The sequence below is a fragment of the Cetorhinus maximus genome, chromosome 3 (assembly GCF_964194155.1).
Source record: "Cetorhinus maximus chromosome 3, sCetMax3.hap1.1, whole genome shotgun sequence".
NCBI lineage: Eukaryota > Metazoa > Chordata > Chondrichthyes > Lamniformes > Cetorhinidae > Cetorhinus > Cetorhinus maximus.
Genome location: NC_135881.1, coordinates 65,144,889 through 65,172,703, shown reverse-complemented (window position 1 = coordinate 65,172,703; position 27,815 = coordinate 65,144,889). Strand labels below are relative to the sequence as shown.

General features: G+C 41.7%; 1 protein-coding gene across 1 annotated transcript in view; it reads left to right on the top strand.

The window, feature by feature from the left end:
• cyp51 (cytochrome P450, family 51) overlaps positions 1-22,319 on the top strand; it is a 49,135-nt gene extending 26,816 nt beyond the window's left edge. Inside the window, exons 5-9 of the mRNA XM_078535605.1 lie at positions 6,802-6,921; positions 7,975-8,170; positions 16,400-16,495; positions 18,157-18,325; positions 21,129-22,319. Of these exons, the coding sequence (XP_078391731.1) occupies positions 6,802-6,921; positions 7,975-8,170; positions 16,400-16,495; positions 18,157-18,325; positions 21,129-21,307 (760 nt within the window). The 3' untranslated portion in view covers positions 21,308-22,319. The remainder of the gene's footprint in view (positions 1-6,801; positions 6,922-7,974; positions 8,171-16,399; positions 16,496-18,156; positions 18,326-21,128) is intronic.
• Positions 22,320-27,815: the final 5,496 nt, after the last annotated feature.

Here is a 27,815-nt window from a genome sequence, read left to right as displayed (position 1 = left end):
CCTGGAGGGGAAATTGCAGGTGGTGGTGTTCCCATGTGTCTTCTGTCCTTCTAGATGGTAGTGATCGTGGGTTTGGAAGGTGCTGTCTTAGGAGCCTTGATGAGTTGCTGCAGTGCATTTTGTAGATGATACACACTGCTGCCACTGTGCTTTGCTGGTGGAGGAAGTGAATGTTTGTGGATGTGGTGCCAATCAAGCAGACTGCTTTGTCCTGGTGTGTTGAGCACGACCATGAAGGAATTTAAAACAATGATGATAATTTCAAAAATATGGTGTTGTTCAAACAGGAACAGTAGGTCTTTGAGCATAGGAATAATGGGTGAAGAGGATTTGGTGTGAGTTAGGACGCTTAGGAGTTTTGAACAGCCTTAAGTTTACAGAAGGTAGAATGTGCCTGGATGAGTGCAGCTCCAACACATGTGAAGCTTGACACTATCCAGGACAAAACAGCCCACTTGATTGCCCCCCACCCCATCCACCACCTTCAACATCCACTTCCTTGACCACCAGCGCACAGTGGCAGCAGTGTGTACGTCTACAAGATGCACTGCAGGAATTCACCAAGTCTCCTTTGACAGCATAATTCCAAACCCATGACCTGTACCACCTAGAAGGACAAGGGCAGCGGATGCATGGGAACACCACCACCTGCACGTCCCCTCCAAGCCACACATCATCCTGACTTGGAAATATATCACTGTTCCTACACTGTCGCTCGGTCAAAATCCTGGAACTCCTAACAGCACTGTGGGTATACCTACACCATAGGGACTGCAGTGGTTTAAGAAGGCAGCTCACCACTACCTTCTCAAGGGTAATTAGGGATGGGTAATAAATGCTGGCTCAGCCAGCAATGACCACATCCTTGAAATGAAAAAAAAAACAGGTAGGCCAACCAGGAGTATGTTGGAACAGTCATCTTTTGAGCTAAGAAAGGCATGATATGAGGGTTTTAGCTGCAGAGTAGCTGAGGCAGGGATGGATTCGGGCGATGTTAGGGAGTTGGAAATAGGTGGTCTTAGTGATGTTGTGTGTATGTGGTTGGAAGCCCATCTCTAGGTCGAGCATGTCACCAAGATTATGAATCGTCTGGTTCAGCTGGACAGTTGCCGGAGAGAGTGATGGAGTCAGTAGCGAGGGAAGAGTTTGTGGCAGAGACCAAAGACAATGGCTTTGACCTTCCCAACATTTAACTGAAGGAAATTTCTGTTTCTTCAGTACTGGTTGGCAAACAAGCAGCAACAATTTGGAGACAGTGGAGGAGTCAAGAGAGATGGTAGTGACGTGGAGCAGGGTGTTACCAGCATAGCCTTGGAAAATAACACTTTTAATTGATGTTGCCAAGGGGAAGCATGTGGTTGAGAAGTCGGAGGGGGTCAAGGATAGTATCGTGGGAGACACCAGAGATAACATTTTGGGAGTGGGAAGAGAAGGCGTTGAAGCTGATACCCTGGCTATGATTTCGATAGCTAAAAATGGAACCAGATAGATGCAATCCCACCCAGCTGGACAACAGTTAAAAGGCATTGGAGGAGGATGATGTGGTCAGCTGTGTCAAAGGGTGCAAACAGCTCAAGAAGGACAAGGAGGGCTAGTTTAGCTTGTAGTAAATGGCTTGGAATTAGCAAGGGTTATTGTGGGAGTGGGAAACAGTATCGCCCACAGTCTGAAGTAAAGAAACATATGACCTAAGACTAGGGTCAGTTGTGAAGTGGACAGAGACCTATGTAGAAGCAAGCATGGAGTTCGCTGATTGCTTGGGCTATACTCTGTATATATGTACATAATTAAGTGTTATTGATAAACACTTAATATTCCACCATACATACTCAGAGCCTCTTAGTAAGACCTGCTGAACATTCAACATACATGGTGGCAGCTAATGTAAAAATCCCAGAACCTCCAAGAAGCTGGAGCAGATATTCAAAAGTTGGAAAATTAAAGGAGCAGCCTTTTGACCTGGCTGAAAGCACCTGAAGTGAAGACACAGAGGGAGATTTCCTGAAAGAATCTCCATTGCAGAATTGGAAGCAGAAAGACAGAAGAAAAATCTCCACTGTGGAGCTTAGAACTCCACAAGATTTCATGGAGGTCCATTGTGAATGCCCACAGAGTGCAGAGTCAAAGGACCTAGTAGGGGTGAGCAAAAATTTAGTTCTAAGCCAGGACTAGTTTAAAAAGCTTCAGTGCTGTAAAAAAGTCAGAGCAGTGCATTTCCAAAATCACCATGGCCAGCCCGGGTTCAGAATTGGTGCCATACCACCTAGCGGCTGAGCTTGTTGTAAGGGAAAAAAAAAACAGAAGCTTTAAAAACCTGAATCCATGGTAAAACACCCAAAAATCCTCCAACATTGCAGGGAAGGCCCAGAATAGTTGATTGAGTAAATTGCTGCACAAAACTAAAGACAGAGAGGTCAGGACTACCATCCCAACAAGCGCCAGAAGACCCTGAAAAAATGGTTACTGCAGCGCCATCTTTAAAACCTGCACAGCATTTAAAGCTGTACTAACCTGAACTTTAAAGCAACCCTGGACAAAAAAAAATCGACATTACCAAACCAATTTGGACTGATCCAAGGGCCAGATCAAACACAAAATCGGGGACTTTGGCAGAAAAGATTAAGATACATGATAGCTTCAGGATTAGATAAAAAGACAGAAGCTGAACAAGTGAATACGCTACTTTATTTAGTAGATCTGATTAGCTGATGATATTATTGCGAGGCAAGGAATAAATTAATCCTCAGATAAATTTGATGAAGTTCTAAAATCATTCGATACATATTTTAATCTAAGAAGCAACAGAATTTTAGAGCGAAATTCAACAAACAGCCCAAAGAACTATTTGGCTCTTTTATAAATGAATTATACATATTGGCTGAAGGCTATGATTACGGTGACCTTAATTCAGAACTCCTAAGGGACAGAATTGTTGTCAGAGTAGCTTTCAGACATACTACAGGCCGATGAAATCTGACTCTAGGAAAGGCCATCCAAATAGTCAGACAGCCTGACATCTGCCAAAGCACTGATCCATTTTACGTGGTGAAAGCAAGAACAATGCCAACTGTGTAGCTAGTGAAACAACAAAGGGGCAGAGAGACTCCAGACCGAGGAAGGCAATACCTAAACAGACCACAAGAGGTTGGGTGACCATGTCAGCACTGTGGAGCTAAATGACCTCACAGGTGAGAGTGATGTCCAGCAACCTCGGTGTAGTATTTCAACTGCAGCTCCCTGGGACACTTCGGAAAGCTATGCAAAGCTAAGACACCCAGATGAGCAGAGGATCCCAAGACAATCCATGAGATTGAGGTACCACAACAGGAAGAGACCCAGCCGTGCTTCTTGAGTGAGTCGAGGATCCTGGATTCTCTTTTTGGCATGCAGACATCTCAGTAAATGGTCACCTCACCAACTTCAAATTGGACACGGGAGTCAGTGTTATGGTCCTCTCGAATAAGTAATCCGACTTCTAGTCATAGGCATGATCCTTGAATCACTAAGGTATGGCGACATGCAGATATTCGAAGTTAAATGCGTCATCCGATACCACACATTTTCTCTTGAGCAGAGATGCCTGTGTTGCCCTTAACCCTCTTATAATGGCAAGATAGCAAGACAACCTCTGTCGTCAACTATATGGAACTGCAAGTTCCCGAGAGGCCGACCAATAAAGAGACTCTTGGCTGGGACCTCAGCTCTGAATTATCTTCACTCTTCACAGAGCCGGTTTGTCCAATTACTTTCTAGGCAGTAGAAGCTCCTCTTTGGTTGAACAGCCAAACCTTCAGATACTGTACTTTGAGTGGAAGACAGCAGGAAAATGACCATCAACAGAAAAATGATTGCCAACCACAGGCTCCAATGGTTGTTATCACACTACCTGTAAACACCACAGCATAGACACTGCAACCTCCAACCAATGCACAAAGCTGCAAGATGATGCTGGAGCAGAGAACTAGGGACCATCAACTTGCCAGAGTATACCTCAGTGAGGCACGGAGACATACTTAAGAACAGTGTCACGAACTGCCAAACTGCAAGGTGAACCCACTGATGAGGAACATCCAAATGACAGGGAAGGACGCCTTCAACTCCCAGAAAGATCATGGTGGATCACATGGAAATAGAAAAACCAGGTCTGTACCACGCATGAACAGAGTGAACGCTCTCTCTGGAAAGAATGGGACAAGCCAGTGGTCCTCGAGCAGAGCAGATGGAGAGTTGACAAAGAGAAGTTCAACTTCAAGGTGTAGAAGAAGACAACCAAGGGCCAGAAACATAGGCTACAACTCAAACTCGAATCAGCAAAGGATGCCCAAATCAACAGAGCCTATCACTCCTCTGCATATGAACAATATCTGGAATAATTGTCAAGTCTCCAGACTGACTGAATTTATAAAGTCAGAGACTTGAGTGGGGAGAAAGAGTAGCACGATTGTAATGTAAATATTTTGGGTAAAGACTTAGGGGGGAACGTGTAGTAAAGGGTATCTGGCATAGCAAGGGTTAATGTGGGACAGGGAAACTATTGCCCACAGTGTGATGTAAAGAGACACATGATCTGAGACTATGATCACTTGTGCACTGGACAGAGACATATATAGAAGCAAGCATGGAGTTGCCTCATAATTTATGCATATATGTACTGTCATGATCCCCAGCTGAGGTTACCACTGGACAAGCCTGATTCCAGGGTGGAACCCAGCTTGATAGATCCTAACTTTTATTTGTTTGTTTAGATACGTGGAGAGGGGCTATTGAACAGAGTCACAGAGGTTAACTAATGAACTTTTAACAAAATCATAAAACATTTATTAAACAAGAAAAGATAACATTATATTATTCCTTCACCCACAGCTATACAGATATATACAGATTTGTAAAGATAACACAAGTTATCTTATATTCTAATGTTCTAATGTTCACAGTAAGTACAGCCCATGTAAATCAATAGGCAACCTGTGGTTGGGCACAACACACTGAAACCAAGTGACACATGCCACCCCAGACAGATGCTGTGATCTCTCCTCAACTCCCTCCAGACACTTGTCACACCATGAGCCAACCAGTCTCATTAAACTCCTTCACATGAATCTTCACTCTCCAAGAGCTCGCTTCGGAATCTTATCCCAAACCAACGCTTTCTCTCAGATGCCTTCCGCAAGGGTTCACCTCTAGGATTTTGAACTCTCCTTCCCTGTGCCACCACGTGCATTCAAGCTTTCTTCCATGCACTCTCTCTCTCTCACTGACTCAGTTGTCAACAGTACACCACTACTTCATATGCCCATAGCAAAGAGTTACAGACCTTCAGTTGTCTCTTTGGACCTTCTGGCCTCTTGAAAGCTGTTCTCGCTTTAAATCTGCTTTCTGCAGCTTTTGCCTCTTTAAATCTGAAGCTTGGACCCTTTCTTTCTGCCCTTCATTCTTAACTTCACTTAACAGGATCTTTTCCAGGTTCCTGTCCTTCCCTTTGGGTAGGAGGTCTTCTTGGGACTTTCTTATGTTCCACTCCCCTGAATTATGGGTATTTTCTTTAACTTGGGACTGGCTGTCTGTCCCCTTTGCTCCAGTCTCTCCTGGCAGCTGTCTTCAAAACCAACTGAACTCAACAGCTAGGCAACAGCCTAGTTTCTCGACTCTTGTTTGTTTAACTTAGCTGCAACAGTTGTAAAACCCTTATTAGAAATGCAGGCAGCATTTAAAGTGAAGCTAAAACTCAACTTGACCTTTCTTAACACACAGATACAGAAATACAAATCAAACTTAAACATTAAAGCTAAAACTCATTCCTAACACCCACAAATACAAATATAACTTACTTAAACCATCTCTATTTCATAACAGTACATAGTTATGTGATATCAATAAACACTTAATATTGAACCATACAAAATTCAGAACCTCTCCATGAGACCTACTGAACAGACAACATAGAAACATAGGAGGCCTTTTGTGACTTTGATGAGAGCTGTTTTGATACTCTGGCAGGGGCGGAAACTTGATTGGAGGGATTCGAGCATATGACTTTCAGGACAAAAAGGGCACGGATTTGGGCGACAACTCATTCTGGGACTTTGGAGAGGAAAGGGAAGTTGGAGATGGGGTGGTAGTTTGCAGGGACAGAGGATCCACAGTTTTTTTTTCAGGTGAGGGGTGATGGCGGCAGATTTGAAAGAGGGTACTTGAAGAAAAGGAGAGATTGTTTTTTAACAAATGATATGTTGTTTTAAAAGGAGAGGAAGTATAATATGTAAGTCAATAGCATTTTTGAGATAATATGATAAGAAACAGAATAAAAGAGTAAAGAAATTGTACAAGGAAATGATTCAGCTATGGACTACTTCATGCAATTTTGAGTGCTCCATTATAGAAGAACATGAAAGCTGTAGTTTGTGTATCACGTAGGGCCAGGTCCACATGTGTGCGCGCTGTCTCTTTGCTGAATAGGCTTACTCATGAAGAATGAACATTTAATTGAGGTATGTAGAGAAGATGGCCCCCAGCCTGAGAAACTGATCCCTGGTGACCTTCATGAAAGGTTAATGGAACTGCTGGTGTATGGGGTAAGGGGGAAATACTAAGTGCTAAAATAGTGTCGTGCTAGAACATATTTGGCCAAATACAGCTTGGGATGTTCTTGATTATAATTAGACTTGTGCACATTGATGTATGACTTCCCACCATGTTCTCAATGTTCTCTAATTAGAACTTACGTGTTCTTGTCAAATTAATTTCATCCACATCTTTTCAATCTCTTCAATCATTAAAACTTCCCTCTTTATTTCTGGATAGGCGACGGGATAAAGCACACCAGGAAATCAAGAATATTTTCTATAAGGTGATCCAGAAACGGAGGGAGTCAAGTGAGAAGGATAATGACATATTAGAGACCTTATTGGATGCTACTTACAAGTGAGTCTTCAGCTCTGAGTACTATGAATGTTTTTCTGCTTTCAAAAAGCTCACAGTTTATATAAGTGAATGAGGAGGAGATAATGTATTATTTCATGGGATGTGGGCGTTGCTGGCTAGGCCAGCATTTATTGCCCATCCGCAATTGCCCTTGAGATGCTGGTGGTGAGCTGTTGCCTTGAACTGCTGCAGTCCAAGTGTTGTAGGTACACCCACAGTGCTATTAGGGAGGGAGTTCCAGGATTTTAACTGGGCGACAGTAAAGGAACAGCGGTATATTTCCAAGTCAGGATTGTGTGTGGCTTGAAAGAGAACTTGAAGATGGTGGTGTTTCCATGCACCTGCTGCCCTTGTCCTTCTAGATGGGAAATCCCTGTAAATTTCTAATAATTAGCATTAAGTATAAAGAATTTTGCACTTAATCTTTTTAGTATTGAGAAGTGAAGCTAAAAACTTGGAATCTCAAAGTTAAATCTGAAATGCTATTCTCGTCCTGAATTAATGAAACCCTGTTCATGTTTGATATACACGTACTTCAACATCTCGGCTGGGATTGGGATTAAGATACATAGAAATTTTTAAAAGGAGATGAAATAATAGGTCCTGACAAATAATACTCAAATTAGTTTCAAGAACAATGCTGAAGTGTGTTGAAAGATATGTACTGCATATGTAAACAATGTGCTACATTTCTTAGTCACTATATTCGTGCAGTTTAGATTTTTGTTGCTTTCCTCCTATGTTAAAAACAGTGAATATGTTTTTGTGCTATTTGTACAATAGTCTGTAAGGATAATGATCTTTCAAAAGAGAATTAGATACCTACTTAAAGAATTTGTAGGGCTTTGGGTAGCAATTGGGAATTATGAGTGTTTTAAATAGTTCTTCAGGCACAGGCACGATGAGCTGAATAGCCTCTTTCTGCTCTCTATGTGGAAAGCAGCAGCTCTGCACCCATAATAACCTTTTACTAACTTTTCTTGATGACATGTGTTATATTTCAGTCATTTCTTGCTATATAACTACTATTTACTTTGTTTTATGTTTTTCGAGGGATGGTACCGGTCTGACTGACGATGAAATTGCAGGTTTGCTTATTGGTCTGCTGTTGGCAGGGCAACATACCTCCTCCACTACAAGTGCTTGGATGGGATTTTTCTTGGCTAAGGACAAAGAGCTGCAGGAACGTTGCTATGCAGAGCAAAAAGCTGTGTGTGGGGAGGACCTGCCACCTCTACAATACGATCAGGTACATGCCTGACTTAAACTGCAAAAAGTAGAAAGATTTGTAAGCTATGGTACAGAACTATGGACAGTTAAACCCAGTTATTGTGTACTTCTCATTTATGTTAAAATGTGAGCCTCTCTGTGGATTGGAATAGAATTTGTGCAGAGTGTGGAGAAAAGCCTGTCACACAAGGGTGGATCCACAGCTTCTGACTTTCTACCCATTTTTCGGAATCCCTGATCAAAGACTTTTGTTCCTTTCATGGGATGGTTTTACATATTTTATTCATTTGTTTTCCCATTTAAAGTTTTTTTTTGAGCCCTTCAAAGTGAAGGATGGACCAACTTTAGCTTTTTTAGTAGTCATTGTTTTTCAGATTTGCATTGTGCCCAACCTATAAGTATTTTCTGAGTGACGTGTCCCTAGTCTTTACCAGCATGTCTCTTTAACCTTAGAGCACCTCTGTGAATATTTCGATTTCCACTTTAGCACCAGTATCACTGGTGAATTCTGAGTCTTTTTATGCTTGTGGATTTGATGGGAGGAATTCATGGCAATAACATTAAATTGTCTACTTTTTTTGTTTGTCCATTGAACCATCACCTTGAATAGGTGGTAATTATTGTAGCAAGAAACTGAGCTGGCATTGCAGCTTGGGGGTGAGTCATCAGTGCTCTATAAAAGCAGACAGATTTGCAAACCGCAGGGAGTAGCGGGATGCACAGAGAGTAGACTATGGCGGAGTGTGATGTAGAGCCAGTGCAGAGTCAGGAGTTTGATTCATGTGGGAATTTGATGCAGGGGGGGTGCAGGAAGAGGAGTTCCTTTTTTCTGCCTCCAGTAGCTGTAGAAGACACATGTTTCACACCAGAAATAGGGGGTAACCTAGAGACAGTGGCAGGAGTTTGAAGAGGTGGAGAGGTGGATGAGTCTGTGGTTTCAGAGTATTCTAAAGAAAATTGAAGTGTGACGTAACAGGAAAGAAGGTAAGAGATTGGTTGATAATTTCTGTTTTTCTCTTACCTAAACTAGGGAATTTTAGTGGTAACTTTAACATATGTAAGTATAACATTAATTGAAATAATAATATAAGTACAAGTGGGACTAGAGTCATTAAACTTTAATTAAGAAAATAATTAATTAATTAAAACACAATAAGAATGGCAGGGCAGCGATGTGTTGTAGCTGCAGTATCTAGGCACTGGTAGATGCCAGTGTGAGCCAAGGCACAACTGTAGTAAGTGTTTGCTAGTCGAGGAACTTCAACTCAGAGCTAGTGAGCAAGAGGCTGAGCTTCGGACACTGCGATGCGTCAGGGAAGGGGAAGGTCACCTGAACACTTTGTCCTTGGGGACAGTCACACCCTTTGGGCTAGGTTTCTTCTGACATGGTCCGTAGTCAGGGACAGGATGGTGTGACCGCAAGTGAGACAGTGAGAAATGGGGATGGAGAAGGTAGAAATGGAGGAGCCTTAGCACATGCAATTGTCCAACAGGTTTGAGGCTCTTGCAGCTTGTGTGGACATGTGTGGGGGCTGCAGGGTGGATGAGTGAACTCACCATGGCACCACGGTACAGGGAATCATTAAGCGGAGGAAGTAAATAGAAATGTAGTGGTAGTAGGTGACATTATAGATAGGGGAATAGACAGAGTTCTCTGCAGCCAAGAGCGTGAGTCCAGAGGTTATGTTGTCTGCCTGGTGCCAGGGTTTGGGACATCTGCTTGGGGCTGAAGTGGGAGGGGGTGATCCAGTTGTTGTGGTCCATATGGGTACCAATGACATAGATAGGACTAAGAAAAAGATTGTGCTTGAGGATAATGAGCAGTTAAGGGCTAAATTAAAGAATAGAACCATAAAAGTAATAACCTCTGGATTACTACTGAGTCATAAACTATTGGCATAGGGTAAATAAGATTAGAGAGTTGAATGCGTAGCTCAAAGATTGGTGCAGGAGAAATGGGTTTCGATTCATGGGGCATTGGCACCAGTACTGGGGAAAGTGGGAGCTGTACCATTCGGACAGTCATTACCTGAACCATACTGGGACCAGTATTTTGGTGAGTCATATAGCCAGGGTGGTAGAGAGGGCTTAAATTTAAGTAGAAGAGGCAAAGGATCACTTAAAGGAAGATGTGGTGAATTAAAGGCAATAAAGCAGGTTAGCTACATGGATAATGATAAACAAAGTGTGTCAGGAAGGGGCGGAGTGTACAAACTTAAGAATGTACCAGTAGATAAGGCCAGAGATTGCAAAAACTGTAGAAAGACAGAATTAAAGTTTGTGGATCTGATTGCATGCAGCATTCATAACAAAATGGATGAATTGATAGGTCATACATATTTATTTCTATTTGTGCTGATAGCCATTTCAGAAATGTGGTTGCAAGATGACCAAGGCTGGGACCTAAATAATCAAGGGTATTTGATATTTTGGGAGGTTGGGAAGCTAGAAAAAGGTCTGGAGTAGCTCTGTTAATTAAGGATGACATTAGTACACTAGTGAGAGATGACCTTAGTTCAAAAGATCAAGATGTATAATCAGTTTGGGTAGAGATAAGAAATAGTAAAGGTAAGAAGTCACTTGTGGGGCTAGTTTATAGGCCCCCTAACAGTAGCTATACTGTAGGACAGAGTATACAGGAAGAAGCAATGGGGGCTTGTAAGAAAGTACTGCAATAATCATGGGCATTTTTAATCTTCACGTAGATTGGACGAATCAGATTGGCAAAAGTAGCCTGGAAGATGAGTTCATAGAGTGTACTCGGGACACTTTTTTAGAGCAGTGGGTTATAATGCCAACCAGAGAGCAGGCTATTTCAGAGCTGGTAATGTTCAATGAGACAGCATCAATGATCTCATAGTAAAGGAGCCTGTAGGCAACAGTGATCATAACATGATGGAATTTCACATTCAGCTTGAGGGTGAGAAATTTGGGTCTAAGATTAGTGTCTTAAACTTAAATAAAGGTAATTACAAGAGTATGAGGACAGAACTGGTTAATGTGGATTGGGAAAATAGCTGAAAAGATAGGACAGTAGAGAAACAGTGACAGACATTTAAGGAGGTATTTCATAACTCTGCAGTCTTGCCACATCCAGTCATGAGTGGTGGTGGGACAATGAAGCAACTAACTGGAGGTTGAGACTCCTCAAATAACCCCATCCTCAATGATGGGTGAACCCAGCACAGCAGTGCAATAGATAAGGCTGAAGCATTTGCAACAATCTTCAGCCAGAAGTGCTGAGTGGATGATCCATCTCTACTTCCTCTGCAGTCCCCAGCATTAAAGATGCCAGTCTTCAACCAATTTGATTCACTCCACGTGATATCAAGAAACAGCTGAAGGCACTAGCTACTGCAAAGGCTATGGGCCCTGACATCATTCCAGCAACAGTACTGAAGACTTGTGCTCCAGAACTTGCTGCGCCCCTAGCCAAGCTGTTCCAGTACAGCTACAACACTGGCATCTACCCGGCAATGTGGAAACCTGCCCACGTTTGTCCTCTCCATAAAAAGTAGGACAAATCCAAACCGGCCAATTACTGCCCCATCAGTCTACACTTGATCATCAGCAAAGTGATGGAAGGAATCAAAGACACTGCTATCAAGCGGCACTTACTCAGAAGCAACCTACTCACTGACACGGAATTTGGGTTCCACCAGGGCCACTTAGCTCCTGACCTCATTGCAGCCTTTGTCCAAACATGGACAAATGAGCTGAACTTAAGAGGCGAGTCAGGTATTAAGGAGCCCTAACAAAACTGGAGTCATTGGAAATCGGGAAACTCTCTCCATTGGTTGGAGTCATACCTAGCGTAAAGTAAGATGATGTGGTTGTTGACGGTCAATCATCTCGGTTCCAGGACATTTCCGCAGGAGTTCCTCAGGGTAGTGTCCTTGGCCCAACCACCTTCAGCTGCTTCATCAATGACCTTCCCTCCATCATAAGGTCAGAAGTGGGGATGTTCACTGGCGATTACACAATGTTCAGCATCACTTGTGACTCCACAGATACAGAAGCAGTCGTGCCCATATGCAGCAAGACTTGGACAACATTCAGGCTTGGGCTGATAAGTGACAAGTAACATTTGTGCCACACAAGTGCCAGGCAATGACCACCTCCAATGAGAGAATCTAACCATCTCCCCATGACATTCAAGGGGATTACCATCACTGAAGCCCCCACAATCAACATGCTGGGGGTAACCATTAACTAGAACAACCATATAAATACTGTGGCATACATAAATGATGGTGTGCATAAATGATTTGGACTTAAACGTATGATCAAGAAGTTCACGGGTGACACGAAAATTGGTAGGGTGCTAAATAGTGAGGAGGATAGCTGTAAACTGCAGGAGGATATCAATGGACTGGTCAGGTGGGCAGAGCAGTGGCAAATGGAATTAAACCCGGAAAAGTGTGAGGTAATGCACTTGGGGAGGGCTAACAAGGCAAAGGATTACACTATGAATGGTAGGACCCTGGATCAGAGGGACCTTGTTGTGCATATTCACAGATCCCTGATGGTAGCAGGGCAGGTAGATAAGGTGGTTAAGAAGGCATATGGGATGCTTGCCTTTATTAGCCAAGGCATAGAATACAAGAGCAGGGAGGTTATACCGAAACTGTATACAACGCTGGTTAGGCCACAACTAGAGTACTGCATGCAGTTCTGGTCACCACATTATAGGAAGGATGTGATTGCATTGGAGAGGGAGCAGAGGAGATTGACCAGGATGTTGCCTGGGCTGGAGGGTCTGGGCTATGAGGAACGATTGGATAGGCTGGGGTTGTTTTCCTTGGTGCAGCGAAGGTTGAGAGGGGACCTGATAGAGGTGTATAAGATTATGAGGGACATGGATAGGGTAGATAGGAAGGCTGGGGTTGTTTTCCTTGGTGCAGCGAAGGTTGAGAGGGGACCTGTTAGAGGTGTATAAGATTATGAGGGACATGGATAGGGTAGATAGGAAGGCACTTTTTCTGTTAGTAGAGGGGTCAATAACCAGGGGGCATAGAGTTAAGGTAAGAGGTAGAAGAATAAAATGGGAGTTGAGGAGTAATTTTTTCACCCAGAGAGTGGTGGGAGTCTAGAACTCACTGCCTGAAATAATGGTTGAGTCAGAAACTCTCGTAACATTTAAGTATTATTTAGATATTCACTTGTGTTGCCATAGCTTCCAGGGCTATGGGCCAAGCATTGGAAAATGGAATTAATGTAGTCAGATCTTTGTTGACCGGCGCAGACACTGTGGGCCGAATGGCCTCTTCTGTGCTGAAAACATCTGAGAGTCTATAAGGGCAGGTCAGAGGCTGGGAATTCTGCGGCGAGTAACTGACCTCCTCACTCCCCAAAGCCTGTCCACCACCTACAAGGCACAAGTCAGGAGTGAGATGGAATATTCCCCACTGCCTGGATGAGTGCAGCTCTAACTAGTTTGACATCAGGACAAAGCAGCCCACTTGATTGGCAACCCATCCACCAACATCCACTCTCTGCACCACCGACGCACAGTGGCAGTAGCGTGTACCATCTTCATGATGCACTGCAGAAACTCACCAAGGCTCCTTCAAACTCGCAAACTCTACCACCTAGAAGGACTAGGGCAGAAGATGCATGGGAACACCACCACCTGCATGTTCCCCTCCAAGCTACACACACCATCCTGACTTGAAAATATATCACCGTATTGTTGGGTCAAAATTCTGGAACCCACTTCTTAACAGTACTGTGGGCATACCTGCACCACTTAAATTGCAGCGGCTCAAGAAGATTTCTCACTGCCACCTTCTTGAGGACAATTAGGGATGGGCAATAAAAACGCTGGCCTAGCCAGTGATGCCCACACCCCATGAAGGATTAAAAAAAAACTCTTAGCAAAGATATATTCCACTGAGAAAGAAAGACTCTGAGAAGGCTGCACCATCTGTGGCTAACTAAGGAAGTTAAGATAGCATTAAATCGAAGGAAAGAGTGTTCAATACTGCAAAGATTAATGGAGGTCAGAAGATTGCACAGATTTTAGAAACCATCAAAGAGTAGTTAGTAAAAATAATGAGAGAGAATTAGAGTATTAAAGTATGCCAACTAAAATAAAAAAAAGAGTTTCTACAAGTTTTCAAAAAGGAAAAGAATAACTAAAATGAGTGTTGGTCCCTTAGAGGGTGAGATTGGGGAATTAATAATGGGAAAAAAGGAAATGACGGAAGTATTGAATAGGTATTTTGTGTCTGTTTTCACTGTAGAAGACATAAAAAAAATCCCGAGAATACTTGAAAATCAAGAGGTATAAGAGAGGGAGGAACTTAAAACAATCACAATCACTTGGGAAAAGATAATGAGAAAACTATTAGAACTAAAAGCTGACAAGTCCCCTTGGCTTCATGGCTTGCATCCTAGGATCTTAAAATAAGAGACTGCAGAGATAGTAGATGGTGTGATCTTATAAAATTCCTTATATTCTGGAAAGGTCCCAGCAGATTGGAAAATTGCTAATGTAACTTCTCTATTCCAGAAAGGGGGGAGACAGAAAGCAGGAAACTAAAGGCCAGTTAGCCTAACACCTTGCATAGGGAAAATGTTAGAATCCGAGACAACCACTTTCAGCTGATTGACAGATAATGCCACTGCTAGGCAGCTCCCTGTTTAACTAGGTTATTTAACCAATTTTGCAGTTTGAAAGTTCTATGACAGAGCCTGAATCTTAATCTAAATTTAAACTTGAGTAAAACTTACCAAGTGAACCAAATTCCTGATTTCGCACTCGGTCTATGTCGCACTCTGGCATAACCTCCTCTCCGTCTGTCCCTTTATTCCTATTAGAATCCATTATTAAGATAGCATAATGTCATAGAGTTTACAGTACGGACAGAGGCCCTTCGGCCCATTGAAGCAGGACATTTAGAAGATCATAATACAACTGGGCTGAGTCAACATGGTTTTGTTGTTTGACTAATTCATTAGAGTTCTTTGAGGAAGTGACAAACAACATGGATAAAGGGGAACCTATAGACATGGTGTACTTATTTCCAAAAGGCATTCGATAAGGTGCCACCTCAAAGGTTATTACGCAAAATGTAGGGGGTAACATATTAGCATCGATAGAGGATTGGTTAGCTAACAGGAAGCAGAGAGTAGGGATAAATGGGTCATTTTTGGGTTAGAAAGCTGTAACTAGTGGAGTGCCACAGGGATCAGTGCTGGAGCCTCGACTATTTACAATCTATATCAATGATTTGGATGAAGGGCTAAAATGTATGGTGCTAAATTTGCTCACGACACAAAGATAGGTAGGAAAGTAAGTTTTCAAGAGGACATAATGAGTCTACAAAGGTATTGAAATAGGTTAAGTGAATAAGGAAAAATTTGGCAGATGGAGTATAATGTGGGAAAATGTGAGCTTGTCCACTTTGGCAGGAAGAATAGAAAAGCAGTATATTATTTGAATGGAGAGAGACTTGGTGGAACAGCATCTGGTACATGAATCACAAAACGTTGGTATGCAGATGCAGCAAGTGATTAGGAAGACAGATTGAATATTGGTGTTTATTGTAAGGGGAATCGAGAATAAAAGTAGTGAACTGTTGCTACAGCTGTCGCGACTTAGACTGCACCTGGAATACTGTGCATAGTTTTGGTCTCCTTAGTTAAGAAAGGATATAATTGCATTAGAAATAGTGCAGAGAAGGTTTACTTGACTGATTCCTGGGATGAAAGGGTTATCTTATGAGGAAAGGTTAAGCAGGTTGGGCCTTTATCTTTGGAGTTTAGAATAATGAGAGGTGATCTTATTGCAATTTATAAGATCCTAAGGGGACTTGACAGGGTGAATGCTGAGAGGATGTTTCCTCTTTGGGGGGAGTCTAGAACCAGGAGACACAGTTTAAAAATTAGGGGTTTCCCATTTAATAGAGATGAGGAGAATTTTTTTCTGTGAGAGTCTGTGGAATTCTCTTACCTTGAGAGCAGTAGAGGCTGGGTAATTGAATATATTTAAGGCTGAGTTAGACAGATTTTTGATTTATAAGGGAGTCGAGGGTTATGGGGGACAGACAGGAAAGTGGAGTTGTGGTCACAATCGGATGAGCTATGATCTTATTGAATGGTGGAGCAGGCTCGATGGGCCGAATGGCCTACTCGAGTTCCTAGTTCTTGTATTTGATTGTAAGAGGAAAAGGACTGGCCTGGGGTAGATTCATTAGTGATTACTGCACAGCTTACATCAAGCTTCTTTTTGGTTTCTTTGTAGCTGAAGGACCTGAGTTTGTTGGATCGCTGCTTAAAGGAAACGCTAAGGCTTCGTCCTCCAATAATGACGATGATGAGGATGGCAAGAACTCCACAGGTGTGTAAAGAGCCTGAGGAAATACAATTAATGTTTAGCTTTAGAAATGCCATTGTGGATTCTGTGGAGCTGAGAGCCACTGTTGGCTGTCTTATAACTTGACTTTGCTCAGAATGACTTGGTAAATATTTGCTAACATAACACAAAGCTTTTGATTTTCATGCTAGAATTACTTGTACAGTTCTTTCTTTTGAGTCAACGCGTATTTTATATGCAGTTAATGTAATTTGAACTTGTACCAGTACCCTATGAACAGGTGAGACCAGCAATTATCCTTATAGTTACAATCAGGATTCAATAATCAGAGTATTTGCTGTTAATGCTCCTAGATGCTTTAGTGGGTATTGTTCTATATCAGCCTTTTCACTCAGGGGGCCACTTTTCCATTTTCTTCTCACTCAAGGGGCCGATGTGCAAATGTCAGAAAGATAAGATTTGGCACAACTTTAAACGTGAATTTCAAAATAAATATGTGGCATGAACAAAATAAGCAACTTGCTGAGCAAAAATAAAGCAATGTCAAAACAACAAATTGATAGATCACCATTAGAGTGTGAGGGGGGGACAGAGTCTGTTTGCCCAGCCTACTCCCAAATTTTTGATGCTTATTCACCCTCATCCTCACCCACACACACCCACACTGGATGAGTGGGAATCCTGCAACTGAGAGTGAGCCAGACACACACTCACTCTTCCCCCCCCACCACCCCACACACACACATTCAATCACACTCTCTCCCTTCTACACCACATACCACCCCCACCGCCTGCCCCAACGCATCCAACCTCCTCCAGCCTAGCAACAAAATCTCTCTCTCCCCCGAAGGCCCGGCCTGGAGCCAGTCTCCCCTTCCTCCGACGGCCCGGAGCCAGTCTCTTCTTCCCCATCCCAGCTAGGACTGGCCCAGAGAGCATTTCTCCTTCCCCAACCCGGCCCGGAGTAAGTCTCTCCCTCCCGCACCTGGCACGCTGCAGTTTCTCTCTGTCCCCAATACCTCTGTTACCGGAGTTCACGCGCTGCTGCCAGTGTTGCTGTTCCTCCAATCACAGACTGTGTTTCTCACCAGCATTTTGGAAACTACCTCCACAGGCCACACTTTGGACAAGCCTGTTCCATATGGTGGTAAGAGATCAGAACAGTCCCAGGTTCTATCGTTGAGTCAGCTGATTTCTGCTAGTGTGGTAATGATATTCTACAACTGGCTTCAGTGTTACAAGGGTTGGGAAAGATAAGCAGTAAATATGTCTGCAAGTGTTTGCGTTAGGACAGGAGTAGACACTACTGTGACATCCTATCCTTAATTACCATTAAATACATTAATGACATGCATTGTTTCAATTTGCATCTGAAGAATGATGAGCCTTAATTTAACCAAAGCCACTATTTACTGCTCTCCTTTGATTATAACTCCTTGCCCTCATTATCCTTATTAATTAAATTTAATTTGATTTAGACTTTTTTGATGTACTTATTACAAGGTCCTAACAAGTTGTGTTTTGAAAAGCTGTTCTTCCTGTTTTGTACAATTGAAACACTTAGAGCAATATTACTAATTAATCTATTGGTATTTTGTTCAATATTCTACTGCTTTTTACTTGTCTCTTGTTAGAATTAAGAAACTGAGCAGCATTTGTATTTCTGAGCTTTAATTCCTTTACAGACTGTAGCTGGCTACACCATTCCTCCTGGTCACCAAGTGTGTGTATCTCCTACTGTTAACCACAGACTTCTGGACACCTGGTTTGAGAGACTCGATTTCAAGCCAGATCGCTTTCTCCAAGATAACCCAGCAGCCCTGCAAAAGTTTGCATTTGTACCTTTTGGTGCAGGTAGGCCTATGGTTGTTGAGCCTTTTCTGAAATTTGGCAAAAGCAAATGGTGGTTATCATACTGACATTGAGCAGAACAAATGGTGGATAGTTAGTGAACTAGAACCATAGAAGAGTTACAGCACAGAAGGAGGCCATTCGGCCCATCTTGTCCATGCCAGCCCAAGGACACCCAGGTGCCCTTTCTAATCCCACCTTCCTGCACCCGGCCCATAGCCCTGCAGCTTACAGCACTTCAGGTGCAGATCCAGGTACATTTTAAAAGAGTTTAAAGTTTCTGCCTCTACCACCAGCTTTGGCAGCGAATTCCAGACGCCCACTACCCTCTGCATAAAAAAGCCCTTCCTTATGTCCCCCCTACACCCTCTACCACTTATCTTGAATCTATATCCCCTGGTAATTCACCACCAAGGGAAACAATTTTATCCTGTCCACTCTATCTATTCCCCTCATAATTTTGTACACCTCAATCAAGTTACCTCTCAACCTTCTTTGTTCCAGGGAAAATAACCCCAATCTATCCAATCTCTCTTTGTAGCTACACTTTTCTAACCCTGGCAACATTCTTGTAAACCTCCTCTGCACACTCTCCAGAGCTATTACATCCTTCCTGTAATGTGGTGACCAGAACTGCACACAATACTCCAGTTGTAGCCTCACCAGTGTTTTATACAATTCCAACATTATATCCTTACTTTTATATTCTATACCTCTGCCAATGAAGGCGAGCATTCCATATGCCTTCTTTACAACTGTGTCTACTTGAACTGCTGCCTTCATGGACCTGTGTACTTGTACGCCAAGATCTCTCACTAATGTGTTACGACGTTCTGGCTAAATGTGGGTTCATCCTATTGATTTAATCCATGCATGATTCAAGATTTAATCATTCCAGAAGGGACTTTTCAGATGATAATTACAAATCAGTCACAGATAAGAACATAAGAACTAGGAGCAGGAGATGGCAATTCAGCCCCTCAAGCCTGCCCCGCCATTCAATACGATCATGGCTGATCTCATTTCGGCCTCAACTCCAATTTCCTGCCCTCTCCCCAGACCTTTCAACTCGTTACTAATTAAGAATCTGTCTATCTCCTCCTCAAATTTATTCAGCGTCCCGGCATCCGTTGCACTCTGAGGTAGTGAATTCCACAGATTCACGACCCTTTGAGAATCACACAGTGCACACAGAAGAGGCCCTTCGGTCCATTGAGTCTGCACCGACATGTGAGAAACACCTGACCTACCTACCTAATCCCATTTACCAGCACTTGGCGCATAGCCTTGAATGTTATGATGTGCCAAGTGCTCATCCAGGTACTTTTTAAAGGATGTGAGGCAACCCTCCTCCACCACCCTCCCAGGCAGCGCATTCCAGACCGTCACCACCCTCTGAGTAAAAAAGTTTTTCCTCACATCCCCCCTAAACCTCCTGCCCTTCACCTTGAACTTATGTCCCCTTGTGACTGACCCTTCAACTAAGGGAAACAGCTGCTCCCTATCCACCCTGTCCATGCCCCTCATAATCTTGAACACCTCAATCAGGTCGCCCCTCAGTCTTCTCTGCTCCAATGAAAACAATCCAAGTCTATCCAACCTCTCTTCATAACTTAAATGTTTCATCCCAGACAACATGCTGGTGAATCTCCTCTGCACCCCCTCCAGTGCAATCACATCCGTCCTATAATGTGGCAACCAGAACTGCACACAGTACTCCAGCTGTGGCCTCACCAAAGTTCTAAACAACTCCAACATGATCTCCCTACTTTTGTAATCTATGCCTCGATTGATAAAGGCAAGTGTCCCATATGCCTTTTTCACCACCCCACTAATATGCCCCTCTGCCTTCAAAGATCTATGGACGCACACGCCAAGGTCCCTTTGTTCCTCAGAACTTCCTAGTGTCATGCCGTTCCTCCTCATCTCTGATTTAAATCTACCACCCCTTAGCCTAAAACTATGGCCTCTCGTTCTAGAATGCCCAACATCTACTTTGTCTATTCCCTTTAGCATCTTATATACCTCAATTAGATCTCCTCTCATCCTTCTAAACTCTAGCGAGTATAGGCCTAAGCTGCTCAATCTCTCCTCATAAGACAAGCCCCGCATCTCTGGAATCAATCTAGTGAACCTCCTCTGAACCACCTCCAATGCAACTACATCCTTCCTCAAGTAAGGGGACCAAAACTGTGCACAGATACCAGATCAATATAGGAACCAAAAAATACTATTAAACCCATCCTTTTATCTTTATATAGATCAACCATCTATTTATTTGACTTTCCACCATATTATTTCCCTTTCTGAAAATGCATTGTCCACTTCAATAGCAAATTGTAAAATAGCACAATACTCTACAATAGTAAAATACTCTAACTCTTTTGCATGAAATGTTCTGTCTGACTTTACCACCTTACTCATTAGGTGCTGCTTTTTATCACATTAAGTGAACAATTTGCTTGCTTAAGTCAATTCCTATTATAATTTTACAACATTTCATTTTTCATGAATAAAGTCAAGTCTGACTTAATCTTTTCAAATAATCTAAATCCCTGATACCTGGAATCATACTGCTCATGATTCTCTGGTATAAGATTAAAATCACCTGAAATTAAAAACTCTTTACTTGTGCAATATCTTCTGCTGTTGCAGTCCATTACAATATTTCCCTTTGTTTTCTCTTTTTAAATCCATGAGTGACCCAAAGATGCTTCACCCATCCATTAATTATTAAGGAGGTTCAGCTACTTTTTAAGAGCTTCACTTATCAGACTAGTAACTCTTTTTCTTTTCCTCTGTCTAGGTCGCCATCGTTGCATTGGGGAAAATTTTGCATTTGTACAGATCAAGACTATCTGGTCCACCTTAATTCGGCTATATGAATTTGATCTTGTTGATGGATACTTTCCAACAATAAATTACACAACTATGATACATACTCCTAATAATCCAGTAATTAGATACAAGAGGCGAATGAAATGAGAACTGGACTAATAAAAGTCATTCTTGTTGTTTTCAGTCATGCATTTAGTTATATGGCCCCAAAATTTATTTCATTGATGTATTGCATGCTTACAACTAAAATTTAAATGAACTAATTTAGTACTGATTATTTATTACATGTGTGATCATACTGTAAGACCATTAATTTCATTTTTAGAGCTGAAATCTCAACTGGTAGGAGGCTTTGCCAATAGTTTTGTGGATGAGAAATCTGAAATTCTGATGTCTGCTGCTATTAAATAATAAATGTAATTGGGCTTCCCCAAAACAACACATCAGGTCTTATTACCTGGACTTTATTAATATTAAATTACTCAGTTCATTAATTTAAGTGGATGCTGTCTCTTCTGGCAGCACTGTTTGAGTTATCAGAAAGTAAAGCAGCTGACTCAGGCCCTTTGTATTTTTGATTTCATACACTGCGATTATCCCCCATCTTCTCAACACTTACAAATATGTACATTGTGCTTACAGCATTAGGCACTTTGCACTAATTTCTCTTATGACAGCTAGTTTTAAATAAATACATTGAGGAAATGAAAAGATCATTTCATTTTTATTGTAAATTTCTTCCATTAAAAGCAGTGGGAATGGGGTACTAGCATGAAAATTAGAATGAGTAATCTGATATTCATTTCATTACAATGAATTATTGAATAATTGAGTTGAGAAATTGTGGTATGGCCTCTTAACAGAGCTACTGTATATCAAAAGTTTGTCCCCCAACTTGAGTTTGGGAGGAAGAACATGGTTCAATTTATAGCTTCTTATATCTAGATTGCTTGTAATGTTGGATAAAATGAACACTGTTATAATGTGCCCAAATGTTCTGTGAATGATGAAAATGATTTCAATGCAACAATTAATCTTGTAAAAAAGTAAAAAACAATATTGAGCCCTGTTGAAACAAAGCCCACTAATATCTTTTAACATTTTAAGTATAAAATAGAAACGAGTGAAATCTTCAATTGCAATAAATTCAGTGAATCTATTGATATTGTTTAGTGTTAGTATTTCTAATGGCACTTCTTTATCTGCAGAACACCATCAGGGAAGGATGCAAACATTAAAGGAAACTTGAAGGGGCAGAAACAAAATACATTAACATGGCTGAGAATTCAGTAGGCCAAATATCAGCCCTGGGCTGAAAAAGATTATAAAATAGATTCGACTTTCTAGCATGCAACAATTGTGTTTGAAGCAAAGGAACATTTTTTAAACCACCCCCTTCCCATTGATGACCTGAAGAAAATGTAAATATGTAAGAGGGCTCTGCAGATTGCTACTACTCTAATAAAAGACCTGCTGCATACATGCTTACTGTCCAAGGTCAGCTTGAGAGGTTTTTTTTATTCAAAAGATCCAAATAATATCTGCACTACTCTCTGTAACTGTGGGATACTGGAGGTAGAGTTCGCAGTTTGATTATGTGCTATCCTTTTTTGCAATATGATTTATTTGAAGGCACTTATCAACTCAGGAGATGAGCAGATAAATAACTTCATTTAATAACTATTCCCCTTACCCCCACTGCACTGCCCCCCATCCCCACAAATGTAAACATATTACTATTCTATCACACTCCGAATGAAGAGAACATAGGGGAGTATATTGCAAGATCTGAGCATTTTGTTATATGCCTTCTGTTGGGAAGGTGTAAATAAAGTTAGTTCAATAAAGGCTGCCTGCTGAGACCCCATGTTAATCTTTTCTCAGTGCAATACACAACAGAAAAATTATGTAGATAGAATTATTTTTTTACACCTCATTTGAGAAATTAAAGACTGAAGAACATTGTGACACTACTTTTTTTGAAACATCTAAAGTTGATTTTGAGGAGGTTTGAGCGATTTGAAAAGGTTGCTCTGTGTATGCATAGTGTTCAGATACACACTGAGTCAGCACAGTATGTAATTGATAAAATGGCACTGAAGGCATCTTTGGGGACAATGGGAAAATTCAACCCTAACAGAGGACTGGTGTAATTACAAAGGTTAAATGTTTGGCTGAAAGCAAATAAAATAGATGAGGAGAAAGTAATTGTTTTCCTCGCCATAACGGGGCCAGATGCTTTTGAGGTGGTGTCTAACCAACATTGCCTGGAAAACCCCAGCACTATGAATTATTCTGAAATTAATGAGATTGGACTCATTATGGCATGACTGAATGAGATTGTACTCGGAGTTGCATTCTGTGAAAGGAAGCAGTTGCCAAGTGAGGCTAATTTGAAAATTTAGAATGAGTAATCTGATATTCATTTCATTATAATTAATTGTTGAATAATTGAGTTTAGAGAAATTGTAGTATGGTTTCTTAATAGGCCCCCAACTTGAGTTTGTGGGGAAGAATATGGTTCAGTTTATAGCTTCTCAAATATCTAGATTGCTTGTAATGTTGGATAAAATGAACATTGTTATAATATGCCCAGATGTTTTGATTAATAAAAATTATTTCACTGCAACATTCTGAATCTTTTAAAAAAGTTAAAAAAGCAATATTGAGCCCTCTTAAAGCAAAGCCCACTCACATTTAAGTATAAAATAGAAATTAGTGAAATCTTCAATTGCAGTAAATTTAGTGAATCTATTGATACTTGTTTAGTATTTGTATTCCTAATGAGAGATTAAACAAAAGGTGGCACTTCTTTATCTGCAGAACACCATCAGGGAAGGATGCAAGCATTAAAGGAAACCTGAAGGGGCAGAAACAAAATATATTAATATGGCTGAGAATTCAGGAGGCCAAAAATCAGCTCTGGGCTGAAGCATACAACAATTGTGTTCTAAGCAACGGGAGTGTAATGTAACAAAACTCTCTTGCCACTGTGGGTATGGAATGAACTTAGAAATTGACCTTAGAGACACGCTTAGAACAACAAAATCCAGGTTAAGATTTTGAGCGAAGGCAATAAGCTGACGTGGAAGTTGGCCACAGCCACAGAAATGGTAGAGAAAGATAGTTGCAGATTGCAAGTAAGTTTTTTGTCCTAACAATTATGGTTGTATGTGCATCATGTTTGGCTCCTTAACTTGGCAAAAACGTCCAAACCTATGGTAGGAAAGCAAATTAAAGCTTGAGGTTGATGACAAACCGCAGGGTAACGCGACAATTGTGAAACGACTTCTTCAGTACATCAAGCAAGACTAGGAAGGAATAAATCCCAAGGATTTGTATTTGCCTTTGCTGATCAGCGCCCTTTGATGGAAAACATCTGTAGCATGTATTTGTCCATTGAATTAGTTCTGACGAAAGGTCATGGACTTTTAAACAGGGGAGATGGTAACTTAACGGTAATGTCGTGAGACTAGTAATCGAGAGGCTCGGACATGGGTTCAAATCCCACCACGACAGCTGGTGGAATTTAAATTCAATGAATAGTTCTGGAATATAAAGCTAGTCTCAATACCATGATGACCATGAAAGTGATAATCAATTGTCATAAAACCCCACCTGGTTCACTAATGCCCTTTAAAGAAGGAAATCTGCCAACCTTACCTGTTCTGGCCTACATGCAACTCCAGGGCCACGTGAAAGTGGTTGACTCTTAACTGTCCTCTGCACTCAGTTCAAGGGCAATTCGGGACAGGCAACAAATGCTGGCCTTGCTAGTGACACCCACAACCCATGAAAGAAGAATAAAAAGGTTTGTCACTCCACAGATACTGCCAGACCTGTTGAGTATTTCTAGCCTGTTTTCTGAGGAGGCAGTGGTGTAGTGATAATTCACTGGACTAGTAATCCAGAGGCCCAGGTTATTGCTCTGGGGACACAGGTTTAAATTTAATGATCTCATAGTAAAGGAGCCTCTAGGTAGTGGTGATCATAACATGATTGAATTTCACATTCAGTTTGTGCACAGTTTTGGTCCCCTTACCGAAGAAACCTACTTGCCATGAAGGGAATGCAGCGGAGGTTCAACAGACTAATTCCTGGGATGACAGTGCTCTGCTATGAGGAGACTGTATTCTCTAGCATTTAGAAGAATGATGTGATCTCATTGAAACTTACAAAATTCTTAAGGGGCTAGACAGGGTAGATGCAGGAGGGATGTTCCCCCTGGCATGGAGTGTGGGGGGTGGGGTTCTAAAACGAGAGGACACAGTCTCAGAATAAGGGGCAAGCCATTTGGGACTGAGATGAGGAGGAGTTTCTTCACCGAGGGTACTGAATCTTTGGAATCTCTATCCCAGAGGGCTGTGGAAGCTCAGTCATCGAGCATGTTCAAGACAGAAATTGATAGATTTCTAAATACTAATGACATCGAGGGATTTGGGGATAGCGTCGGAAAATGGTGTTGAGGTAGATGATCAGCCAAGATCTATAGTGGAATGATGGGCCAGGCTCAAGGGGCTGAATGGCATACTCCTGTTCCTATTTACATGTGACTCCAGGCCCCCAGCAATATGGTTGACTCCTAACTGCCCCAAGAATGGTCTAGCAAGCCACTCTGTTCAAGGGCAATTAGGGATGGGCAACAAATGCTGGCTTAGCCAGCAATGCCCACATCCCATGAATGAATTTTAAAAAAGCATCCGTAGTATTTTGTTTTTGTATGTCTCTGTGACTCCATGCCAAAGTGATCCAAAACACACACTCACTCCATTGCCCTGCATCATTCTCTCCTTCAAATATTTATCTACATTTTCTTTAAAAGCTGCAATGGATTCTGCCATCACAACCCGAGGAAACCTTTGTTTCCCAATTCATGTTTTGAAACTCCCTCAATTTTAAAAACCTTTATTAAATTACATTAGCTATCCTAGCTCCACTGGGTGTCCCAGTGCCTTATGTTTCTAATAAGCATTTGTTCCAATAAAAATACAAAAATAATCAAATTTCAAAATCTGCATGTGACTGAATTTGGAAGCATTGAGAACTGTCAGGAGGAAAGTGATAGGCTTGAAGAGGACATAGGACAGGCTGATAGAATGGGCAGACACAGCAAATGAAATATCAGAGAGAGAAATGCAAAGTGTTACATTTTAGCAAGGGTGGGGTGCAAGAGCAGAGGGCCCTGTGCACAAATCGTTGAAGGTGGCAGGGCAGGTCGAGAAAGTGGTTAGTTAGGTATATGGGGTTCTTGGCTTTATAAATAGAAGCATAGAATACAAAAGTAAGGAAGTTATGATGAACCATTATAAAACACTGGATTGTTCTCAGCTGGAGTATTGCTTCCAATTCCAGAGAGAACACACTGGGGAGGTTGAGAGTGTTGTTAGAAAAGGTTTACGAGAAGGCTCCATGGGTGAGGATCTTCAGTTATGGGAATAGATTGGAGAAGCTGAAGCTGTTCTCCTTTAAGAGGAGAAAGTTGAGAGATTTGACAGAAGTGTTCAAAATCATGAGTGGTCCAGAGAGAAACAGGTTCCCTAGGCGAATAGTAAAGAGAACCAAAAGACACCAATTTAAAGGTGATTGGCAAAAGAAGCAATGGTAACATGAGGAAGAATATTTTTTACACACTAAGTGTTGAGGGTCTGGAAGGCACTGCTCAAGTGTTGTAGAGGCAGATTCACTTGTGGTTTTCAAAAGGTAACTGCGTAAGTGCCTGAAGAGAGAAAATTTGCAGGGCTCGTGGGAAAGAGTGAGGGGAGTGGTAACTAACTGAGCTGCTCTTGCATAGAGCTGGCACAGAAAAGATGGACCACATGGCCTCTTTCTGTGCTTAAACATTCAATGGTTCTATTTGGTGCATCAAGCTTGCCCCATCCAGACATGGTGCAACCTTGTACACCACTGACCCACAATTACACAACTTCCTGGAACAGGCAAAAAAAACAATGGGGAAGGGGGGTAGAGAGAATGGAGAGGAAACCAGTGGGAAAAAACTTGGAAATTTTTAGGTATTAAAAAAATTTCAGAATGTACCATTGACCTCTTTTGGCAGCCGTGCAAGCACCATAAGACACCAGTAATTAACAAATTCCATTATTTATAGTAACCTTGTAACTTACCTTATATAAATTGAAATCATCCCTTGTCTCAGGAACTTATCCAGCTCCTTTTGATGAGCTGCCGCAAACCAATACGCACTGCAAGCTCTGACAATCTGCTCTGCAGGAGGATGACTATGAAAAGAAATATTTCCGAACATCCAAACTCACTCTTTGCCCACATATTTCATGATCCTGGTTTGCACAGTCATGGAGATCATGTACTCTCTATTGGCATTAAATGATCTTCCTATTGTGATATCCAAATTGCATACATGACTAACTCTGGATTCACCACTGCTTTATACATATTTATCATTACTGCTTTGATCTTAAAATCTGCACTATTAAAAAAAAACAAAATGCTTCTGGCCTTTTTACAAAATCTGTGTACACATATTTTCATGGAATTATGTATTTGAAACCCTAGGTTGCCCTGTTCATTCGTCCTCTGAGCATTCTCATTCCTTGATTTGCCTCAGTATTCTTGATCAGGTTAACTCATTGCATGCCGGTCCACTTTTTGCAATAGAGAGACTCAATGTGCAACAGGA